General features: G+C 41.2%; 1 protein-coding gene across 1 annotated transcript in view; it reads left to right on the forward strand.

Moving 5' to 3' along the window:
- DUSP29 (dual specificity phosphatase and pro isomerase domain containing 1) overlaps positions 1–9,610 on the forward strand; it is a 20,960-nt gene extending 11,350 nt beyond the window's left edge. Inside the window, exons 3-4 of the mRNA NM_001168006.2 lie at positions 2,728–2,948; positions 7,858–9,610. Coding sequence (NP_001161478.1) covers positions 2,728–2,948; positions 7,858–8,105 — 469 coding nt within the window. The 3' untranslated portion in view covers positions 8,106–9,610. The remainder of the gene's footprint in view (positions 1–2,727; positions 2,949–7,857) is intronic.
- Positions 9,611–11,504: the final 1,894 nt, after the last annotated feature.

An 11,504-nucleotide genomic window follows, 5' to 3' on the forward strand; every position in this document is an offset into this window, starting at 1 on the left:
AACTGAATTATACTGAAACTTTAAGTGTTATCTCTCATTGCCACACTTCACCTCCTCTGCGTAGAAACACATTCAGGGCAAACACTGGAGACTGCAACTACATCGTGTAAGAGGAAATCAAGTGCCAGCAGCACAGATGGTGACAATGGACCAAATGAAAACAATTGAAAGAATATTCAAATGCTTATGGCTTCACCCACACTGACAACTGTAGCAAATTTCTTTACAGTGGCTACTTGAAATTCAACCACCATCACTAAAATGGAAATATTAATCGTATTTCATTAGGAAATAGCAGCACCTAAAGTGGGGAAAAGAATAGTCTTCTCTTGACTGTTAGAGTCTGGTATTGAGCCAATTGCAAGGGAAAAGCCTGCACCATTTTCAGCTGAAAGTGAATTAGAAATTGAACTCTAAATCCTCCAGAAAGGTATTATGATTCATACAGCAGTCTCTGAGTGATCCCATGCTATTAGTCACCTCAGCTATCTGAACACCTGTAGATATCGATGCTTGAGCTATTCTTTCTGTTCATCTAAAATAATGATGCCTCGGGCATCATGAACCCTGCAAGGAAGATCAAAAGCATTCCCTCCCATCTACGTAAACAAGAGTAACAGGCAAAATGAAACAACAGCGACAACGGCTGTAGTGAGAATAAACAGGCAGTTAAGGCTTCTTCCACAATGGTACCACACAGCAGATTCAGCTGAGGTTGGAAAGCAAAACCACCCTACACACAAGGTCAGAGCTCACTGAAGGGCTAAAGGCAGTACAATCAAACACATCAAGAGGCACAATCAAGAGGCACAATCACGTCTGTGTTTACAAGAGTGTGGGTCTCCCTACATGAGAACTTGACAGCCATTTTCTAGCTCTCTGTTAAGTGGCAGTCAGCATGCTGCAGACACAGCAAGACCTCAAGTTTAACAGCCTGTATGATGGTAGTGTCAGCCGCAGTACATCGCCCCTGCCCCACAGCTTTTATTTTCACTGTACCATAGCTGACTGCCTAGGCAGTTAGCAAAGGACAGTATCCCTTCATTATGAACACCTCTTAAAACAATGGGGGATGCTGAATGCTTAAAAATAAGATTCTGAGCCACAGAACAAGACTAAGTAAGCCTGTCAGAAACAAATGCATTAGTTGAGCTCACTAGAACAAAAGGCAATCTCCAAAGAACCTAAACAAGGCAAGAGGAAAATTGGATTCCAGATCAATGTAGCGGTGGCAAACTTAAATATGATTGCCATGCAACCTTCTCTTTGTCATTGCCCTTGATCAGTACAACTTCATCATTTAATTCAAATGCTATATATTAGTCTGAGAAGTGCTTGCAGAAGCCAAGTTTGGTAGTATCTACAGCCCATCAAAAACTCCATCTACTTTTTCATTTGCCTTAACTACGATGCAATCCTACTTTATGTTCAATATTTAAGACCTCACTTGCAACTGTTCTAGTGGGGCACAGTTCTCACCTGGGAACATTGGTCTTTCACTGTTGGATTCATGCTTTCAGCTAAATCTGGTGTGTGGAAAGCATTTTCTCTATCCCAGTCTCAGGTGGAGTCAACTTAAAGGCATTCTGAGCTGTCATCTCCAAAATTATGAAACATAACAGGTAGCACACAATGACATCTTGTGCGGTAGAAGCTACACTTACATACTGAAATGCTCAGGAAACATTCACAGAGGGAAGTACTTTTAGTTGGAAAAAGCAGTTTTTCATGATGTACTAATTCATTTACAGCAGCAGTAGTTAAGTGAAAATATATTAACAAAATAAAGCATATATACATATATATATATATTTAAGTCTAGTAGTCTTTCTATACACTAATAAAACTTGACAGCTTCTACCAAAGAAAACCTTCCAAAATTAGAAGCTTTCTCTAACAGAATTTTCCAAACAAAAATTAATTTTTACATGCCTAACTATAAACAGTGCAATTTTTGAGAAATTCCAGGCTGCCAACAAGCACATACAAGTGGGTATTGAGCAAACAAAAACATTGGATTTCCTCTCCTCTCTTACATCCCTTATCCAAGGGAAGAGAGGACAAAAATAAAGTATGATATTAAGCCAAATGTATGACTTTCAGCTTTCACTGAACACCAATTTCATATCTAGTTCTTTTTTGCTTTAGATCTCTGGTTTAACCCAACAGGACAGTAAATGAATGTGACAGGGTGTTGTGAACACAGGTTGGGTATTTCTGCTGTTTGTTCTTGTGTATAAGTTGAGGGATAAAGCTTGGTAACTTCTCTTAGAAAAGAGCAACTTCTTTTTGAATCCCAGATGATCTTAGTACTCACTTATCGCTGACTCTTTCATTAGTTCTGCAATATCAAATGATGGGAGAGAAGGGAAAAGCAGCATTCATGGGGTCCTATTTCAAGTTCTGCCACTGATTTGCTTTTACAACCTTAAATAATTCACTATTTCTTTCTGTATCTCAAGTTTCTTCTTGTATAAGATGGACAGAAGCCAGTATTGCATGCATATTACAAGGGTGCCAGGAAAACATTCATTTTTAAGGTGTTCTGAGTGTCAGGCAAAGACAGGTATGGACTACAGAGGGATCATTCTCCAGAAGTGGCAATATTTTACAATCTTTATAATGACAAATGATGGATTTTCAAACATTATCACATACTGCATACCAAATCATAGATTTTTGTTGCCGTTTTTCATGTAATTTACAAGACTGCTTTTGTTTTAACAGGAAAACTGCATTAGATCGCTACAGCCTTGAGAAGGCAGGCTTCACTCACATCCTCAATGCAGCTCACGGTCAGCGGAACGTGGACACGGGACCAGAATATTACCAAGACATGACTGTGGAGTACCATGGAGTGGAAGCAGACGATCTCCCCACTTTCAAGCTCAGCCAGTTCTTTTATTCTGCTTCTGAATTCATTGATAATGCGCTTCAGGATGAAAGAAGTAAGAAGGGTGCTGAAAATAGTTAAAAATAGGACACTGTTTACCTCATCTGATTACAAGCATAGCTCACAGCATACAACTGTGTGAGAATGAAACAAGTCCAATGCAGGATAACAAGGAATACCAAGTCAGTAGCATCGAACTAGGTGCTTAAGAGAAGACAGCGATGGTAACACTGAACTTGGGACCTTTCTCAGTGCAGAGCTAGCAGCAGCTCAAGAACCCCTACACCCATCAGTTTGACAGAAGGTCATCACAGGTTGCATTAAGGTTTCCTGTCTGAGAGAGAGGTGTTTGGGTTTTTTGTTGTTGTTGTTGTTGATTTTTTTCCTTCATAAACAGCTCAGACACAGAGATTGAATAGGTTCCTTGAATTAGCTGTCTTTTCCCTTAAACTAGTCCCCATTAAGAAAGGGGGTGTTCTGCAGAGGCTCCAGGCTGCCGCTTCACTTTCTACAAATACAAAACCCACCTTCCTACCTGGCCACCACACCCACCCCAAGCTGCAGCAGACTCATCATCTACAAAGCAGCCGGGGGTGGAAAAAACTCTTGACAGCAGAGATGTCGAAACATTTCATTAAAGCCTTTGTAATTTCTCAGCTTGATTACCAGAATCCATTACCTGCTGACCTCCAGCAGAGCTCTATCAGAAGGCTTTATAGTGATGAAGGGCTACCAACCTAAGCCTCACTGGCTTTCAAGGTCACTTCCCACCCCTTTGCCTCCCGCTCTCCTCCTGTGCCCAAAACTTTAAAAAAAAATTCTCAACAGGCTATTTTACCAAAAACCAGCAGAGTAACTTTAGATTTCCAGCTGACCTACAAAGACCTTAATACCAGAGGGTCACATATCAAGTTTCCAGTCTCCTGTCAGCTTCTGTTCCTGGCTGTTAAGCTCAGGTGCAGCAAACTGCTACCTGGCTTGCCTCTAGCCACCAGCCAAGTCTTTAGCCTTTCAGCAAGTACAGTCTACAGCAATAGTCACTTCTCTTGTTCAAGAGAAAGTCTTGAAAGCAGTGGTTTTAAAATCAAAGTCCAAATAGCTGGATAAACTGCTTCAGGAGCTGACTGACTTGTGAAGAAAGGTACCTGGCATTTCAAACAGTCTGTCTGAAGCAGTGCCTTCGGGAAGGAGTGGGTAACTGTACCACACCTGTGTCTAGCCATGGCTGGAGGCCAGAGGTCACTATCAGACTGGAGTAGCTGAAATAAGAAACACAGACTTCCTCACCCCAGTAGCTCTCCTATTCCTGTAACATCATTGCCAGCTGCACGGAGGGAAAGAAACAAGCACAAGGCAAGGCTGCAAAACGTACAAAATACTTGAAACTCAATATGTATTGGGGCAGGGGAAAGTGTGAACCTTGTTTCAAAACCACGAAGTCCAAGAAATTTTAAGTCTGTACCAGACACCAGTCCAGCTCTGAAGCAAAGGATCAAATTAAAGAGTGACTGGATGAACTTCTACAAAACAAAAAAGCCTGCTCTGAAGTAGATCCTACCAGCTGCAATCATTTCTGCAGCTGTGCACTGACGATCAAATCCATATGGTCTTTAAACTACAGCAACAGATTGCTAGACACTTTTCATCTTCTCTGTGAATGCGTTTCTAGTCTAGAAAGATGTTATGTATTTCAAGTGCCTAATGAAATGACTATTCAAGAGCAACTTTCTGACTGACAAGTAGCATCCAAATTCCTAAAGAGAATTTTATAGTAAGAAACCAAGTGCCTTTCTCCAGAGGTAACAAAATAGGACTTGAGTTCAGTATTTGGTGCTAAACACTTCTGATCAGTAACAATTAAATCCATTAAAGTCATTTGTTACTTTGCATCAGAGATCAAGAAGTGCAAACAGAGTGGAAAGGAAGAAAGATCTTCTGCAACAGGACAGAAAATCCGGTAATTTTCATGCTGCTAAAACAGTTCAAATATAATAATTCTGTCTAACTTCAAAATCTTTGTCATGGTGAAAGGCTCCTTCATCAGAGCAGCATTAGCAGACTTCAAGCATGGGCAGATGGATTTAAGATGAAAACAGGTGAGGAAGATGATTCTGCCCCAATACTCTGCTCTCGTGAAACCCCACCTGGAGTACTGGATCCAGTCCTGGGGTCACTGAGCTGCTGGAGTGAGCCCAGAGGAGGGCCAAGATGATCAGAAGGCTGGAGCACCTCCCCTGTGAGGATGGGCTGAGAGTGTTGGGGCTGCTCTGCCTGGAGAAAAGAAGGCACTGGGGGGACCTTATAGCAGCCTTCCAGTACCTGATGGGTGCCTACAGAAAAGCTGGGGAGGGACTTTTAATAAGGGCATGTAGTGATAGCACAAGGGGAAACTGTTTTAAACTGGAAGAGGGTAGATTTAGACCAGATATTGGGAAGAAATTATTTACAGTGGGAGTGGTGAGACACTGGAACAGGTTGCCCGGTGAGGTTGTGGATGCCCCCTCCCCTGGAAGCATTCAAGGCCAGGCTGGATGGGGCTTTGAGCAATCTGGTCTAGAGGGAGGTGTCCCTGCCTATAGCAGGGGATTGGAACTCGATGGTCTCAAACGTTCCTTCCAACCCAAACCATTCCATGATTCTGGATTCTATGAAAACAGCTTCTGTTTGCAATCATGCAAGCTATCCTTCAGCTGAGCACAAAGATTTCCCAAAATAAAGAATTCAGACCTTAGGACAGCTTACAATTTTATACCGGGGGGCCTGATTACTGGAAGGGAAGGCACTATTTTAAGACTTCTATATTATTCATTCTCTTGGTGTCATGGTTTCTCAAAATGTAAAATGGATGAGAACACCATTTTCTTTTCTTGCAAAGATATCAGAGGAAAACCAACAAGAACAACGCACTAGAGATGGAGATTAATAAAAGGCAATGTGAGAAGAATTAGACATAGATAGAAAGACCCAAAGCATTTGACCACAAATCTCAACATTTACTAATCCATCTGGCTCTTGAAAGTGAAAGCTGCGTCTAGACAGTTTTTGAAGAAGCACAAGCCCAAACTCCAAGCAAAGTGGCCATAGTAATTCGGTGACCTGTCTCCACTCAGCAGAACTTTGGCTCCACGGGACTCCATAATCCTCAAGGTGCAACTATATGTAACTGGCCAGAATCAGACAAACTGCAAGAGTGGATTCCCTCCCCGGTAAAGAGGACATGTTTTTTTACATCAAAACTAAAAGAGACTACAAAATAGCACAGAAGGCATACAGCTCTGCAGAGGAGTTACAGCATTTTGCTGTGATAGGCAAAGGTTTTGAACATACACAGGAAAGCAAGATCTTAATTTTCCTACAACTAGAAGGCATTTCAGAAAATTGTATGGCCATTTTTTGCCTTAGTTAATATATGAAAGTACACATTTTCTCCAAGATCTCATTTCCCACCCACACAACAGCAAAGCCTTCCTTGTCCTATCTCAACAACCATTTACAAGGTACGAAGCTCTAAAGAGGAGTGTGAGGGGCTGAACAAGTGATAGTTTTCATCCGTTTCAAATATTTGGAGTAATAATAGAAGGGATTATCATTTTCCAAGAGAGGAAGAGGCACTTACAGTTATCAGAGAGACTGGAATTTTGCCAAGATGCCTCTAAGACTATCTGCTGGGATTAGGATGCAGACTGTAACCATTAATCCTCTAGTGTTGGCAGTTCTTGTTGCACCCATTACACAGCAGTGCTACTTGCGCCAACACATCGCCTCGTGCCTGGAAGCAAAGGAGTTAATTGGCAGGAGTCATGGCTTTGCACCCAACACTTCTCACTAGGCATAACTGACAGAGAAACTATTATTGGCCCTGACAAGTTTTTTTTTTTTTTTTTTTTTCCTTTTCTTTTCCTGTGGCAATTTAGCTTAACAGAGTGTTAGAGACACCGTTCCAAATCTACTTCCTTCAGCAGTTCAGCCCTTTGTGTGACCCCCTAAAGGGCTTTGCATCATTTCTGGAAATTTTTTGAAGTCTTTCCAAACCTGTTAATCAGACCTAAACCCACTTTCTACTCGCTTTCTCCACCTCCCTGGACATGGCAAATGAGGAAGGCTGTATCCCTGCCAGCACCTGAAAACACAGACTTTTGCCACTGGAAATATGAACTTAAACCAAGCAAAGTCATAAAGCTAAAACATATCTCCACAGATAAAAGTCTATTAGCAGAGACTGCATTTATAGTACACAAGACAGGCCACTGCTGCAAGGACACGATTCTATAAAACAGGGAGTTACACAGTGAGGCAAAGAGTTGACAAAAACGTGACTTTAATTCCATTCAGGAGCGACTAGCCAGAGAAGATTTCTAAACAAGCTTTTCTAGAGTTTAAGAAGTGGTTTCTTTCTATCCATGTGGTAGTCTATTAATGCCTTCCACTCTCAAAATATCACTAACCCCTGTCAGCAATGCTTTACACATCAAATACTTGGGCCAAAGTAATGTGATTCAGATCTTGAAGGAAAATGGTGTAAGACCAAAAGAATGTTTTTTGTCAGCTTTTATCTCTAGCTCATAGTAATGAGAAATGCACCTCCCTGTATCCCATTTACCCTCATGAGAGGATGGTTTGATAGCACAACAAACCCTCCCACACCTCCGTGATAAATACAAGGTGCAGCTAGGCTTGTTTTCTTACTAAAAACAAGGCCCTTAGAGCTTCTCTGCAACAATTGTTTACAAATAAAATCAAAGATAACTGGTTTAGGATTAAACAGGCAATTTCCTACGAAGACTGTGTTCTGTGTTCATGTACTACAGTACTTACCATAGAAAGACTTAGGCTCAGTTTCCCAACCTGTAAAAAGGCAGATCTTACAGAGAATATTAGTAAGTGTAGTTAAACCTCCAAATGCAGCAGGGGCACTACAGAAAACTTCACTGTCTTCTCTGCATCATATTTCTTTGTTTCCACAGACAAGGTCCTCGTGCACTGTGCTATGGGTCGCAGCCGGTCAGCCACATTGGTCTTGGCTTACCTGATGATTTATAAGAACATGACAGTGGTGGATGCCATTGAGCAAGTATCACGGCACCGATGCATTCTGCCAAACAGAGGCTTCTTGAAGCAGCTGAGAGAACTGGACATAGAGTTGGCACTGCAGAGGAGGAACACCAAAAACAGCCTCCCGTCCAATGACGATGAGAACAGCACCACAATCTAGTATTGCTCCTGGCAGGGTTGTGCTACTGGAAAATAAACTCTATAAAAGGAGGGGGAGGAAAAGCTGTAGTTAATTGCACAGTCAGAAAGCTCATTTGTTATCTAGAAGGAAAAATATCAAAATCATTTCAAACGTTGTCAGGATGGGAAAGAAAAGAAGTCAAATTTAAAACCTATCGTCTTTGGATATCCCAGCTTTAAAAGAAATCTTCTCGACATTAACAAATCTTCCGTCTATAAACTTTATCCAGCACAAAACCAGGCATAACTTAAATGAAAACATCTGAGTACCCCCAAAATCCTGATCCTAGTCCAAGTACATGACCTTTAAAAGAGAGGAACTAGCAATTCCTGAAGAGCTTTTGCAGGAAAAATGTTGAGATAGTTGCAACACAGATTGTTTAGTCCCATAGCCGTGAAGAACTTCCCAGAAGTGTCTTTTATGTTCTTTCCCAGCATTGCCATTTCTTCACATAATCTAAGAGCAGCAGAGTGTTTAGAAAGCCTCCAAACAAGTCTTCACAATGGACTTTGCAGGAGAACGTGAAAGCTAGAAACAAAGCAAAATCCTTGAAAAGATCAGATGCACAGACACAATGGGTAACATTTCATGTAGATACAGGTCATTTTAGCAGTTTCATTTCTAACTTGCTTTTCCTAAAATTCAGGCAGTCGAACCATTTAAGTCCAATGCATACACTATCCAACTCAATTTACTAGGCCACACACAACCCCTCCTCTCAAACAGAAAAACCCACCACACTGAGAAAATTATGCTTTGTGACTTGTTTTCTTCCATTTGTGACAACTAGAACAATACACAAGAAATACACTATGTCCTTTATAGTGCTACAGAGAAGTTCACATGAAAGTCCCTAATAGCCCTCTAAAAAATCATCCATTATAACCAGTTTTCATTAGATTTTAGTTATGTTTAATAAGACAAAAGATACATACGCAGCCTTTAAAAAGCTGTCTCTGTGAACAAGTAGAAAGCTGCTGCTGTATCTCCAGACACCACTACCAAATATTTACTTACAAGTCAGCTTCAATCATCCTAATACATTACTGTGCTCAAAAGCAATTGCTAATGATGTTATTTATTGACAATAGTCCAAATATGCAAATGGAGATGCCAGATCTACTTTTCCACCTAAAGTTATTGAATACATCAGTAATTGTGTTTAGACATGATAGGAGTTTTGTCACCGCAACAATATTAGATCCTAAAACATACTATAGAGAAAGATCAAAACTGAACCATGTTTACCTTTTTTTCCACCCATGAAAAGGTTATCACTCTCCCCACTGGAATTATGTTTAATTCAGTGTATCAGTTACAAGTTATTCTCTTTTCCACCCTGCATGATAGCTCGATGACTACTGTAACTGAAAGAGAATCTGTACCTGATTTGCATGCAGAACTGTACATTAGCAAGGTTTTCTGGGGCCTGAAGATAGGACGTTCTTTTGCAAAATTGTGAAAATAAATGGGGAAAATTTTGATTTCCTGGGGGCTCTGCTGCTTTAAGGGGAGACTAATAGATCCTTTCAAAAGCAGTCCCCATCTACTGATTGGAAACAAAATACAAGAAAGTCCTAAGTAGTTCCCAGTCATTTGTCCTGCGCGCAAGATTAGGAAATTGGCAAATAGCAACACTGACATAGCAACAGAAAAATGTATCTACAATTTCCAAAGGATGGGATTCCAAGCTACTCATAAATTAGGAGCTGTCATTTTAGCATGGAAATGAAAAGCAGCATGTGAAGGAACAAAAAAAGAAAGAAAGAAGAAAAGGAGATCAATAGAACCCTGCATTCCATTATTTCTACAAGTACTGTGTGAAGGTGTTAAGCATGATTTCACAGAATGGCTGAGGTTGGCAGGGACCTCTGGGTCCATCTGATCCAAACCGTGTTCAAGCGGGGCCACCCAGAGCAGGGTGCCCAGGCCCACACCCAGGTGGCTTCTGAAGACTCCAACAAGGGAAAAATCCATCACCTCTCTAATCAACCTGCGCCAATGCTTAAGCCACCCACCCAGTGAAGAAATGCTTCATGATGCTCAGAGGACCCTCCTGTGTTACAGATTGTGCACACTGGCTCTTGTCCTGGCATAGGCAACATTTTAAGGACCCTGGCACTGCCCTGTTTGCACCCTCTCTTTAGGTATTAATGGATACCAATGAGATCCCTCTGATTCTCCTCTTCTCCAGGCTGAACAGGACCAGTTCTCTCAGCGTCTCCTCACAGGAGAGGCGCTCCAGGTCCTTCATCATCTTGGTGGCACTCTGCTGGACTTTTTCCAGCATGTCCAGGTCTCTCTCGTATTGAAGGCCCCAGAACTGGACACAGCACTTCAGGTGTGGCCTTCCCAGTGCATCAGTTCCCATGACTCATAGGCAATACTTCATCCAGTGCAGACCAGGTTACCATTTAGCCTTCTTTGTTGCAAGAGCACGCTGCTGGTTCAAGTTCAACCAGGACCTGATTATGCTCATTTAATCATAGTTAGTAGACTGGGGGAAAAAATGACTCAAGTCATGATGAAGCAAAAACTGTCATCCACTTTCCAAATTCATATAAATTCCTTCCCATCCCACAAAGCCCAAAACAATGACTTTTGATCACACACACCCCAAATTTTCACTACAGAAGAGCTAACCTGTATTACTACATAGGACATAAACTTGCATTACTATATAGGACATAAGCAACCCTGGACACAGTTTTAATATGCTCAGTAACTGGAAGAGAAAAGAAAAACTGTCATAGCTCTTTACTCCCCTTTACACTCCATAGAACAGATTGTAATAGGACAATCATAAGCAAATTGGTAATGCTATCAGGTCCATTCTTTTTTAATTTACCTCCCTGTATGCTATTATTTGGTTCTACCAAAAAAATCATTAGTCTGCTTGATAGTCATAATAAATCCAATAAAACTGAAACACTGAAATTAGGCTAATGTCAAAATTTCACACTTTTACAAGTCTTCTGTTTCTGCTCACATCACACAACTTCTGACAAAATAAGTGAAAAACCGGTTGTGTCTTGCACACTGCTATGAGAACAGGTAGCCAGAACATCACAACACTTACCACTCCTGTCTTTCCAAAAGTGCTAGCATGCAGCTTTCTGGAATACTGTGATCCACCCGCTTCCAGATAAAGTAGGTTCTGCTCGGCTGGCAAGCATCTTCCCTAGAACCGGGTCTTGCCTTAAGCATTCTGCTGGTATAGCTATGCCAATTAAACAATTCTGAAGTAAACATACTTCATATTCACTTCTCAGGTTCTTTCCCCTCAGTTTCTGATTCTATCAGAATCAATTAGACTAATAAGAAAAAACAAGGTTCTGGAACATGTAGCTTCCACAATATATGCAACTCCTGCAGCTC

The sequence above is a fragment of the Gallus gallus genome, chromosome 6 (assembly GCF_016699485.2).
Source record: "Gallus gallus isolate bGalGal1 chromosome 6, bGalGal1.mat.broiler.GRCg7b, whole genome shotgun sequence".
Classification (NCBI taxonomy): domain Eukaryota; kingdom Metazoa; phylum Chordata; class Aves; order Galliformes; family Phasianidae; genus Gallus; species Gallus gallus.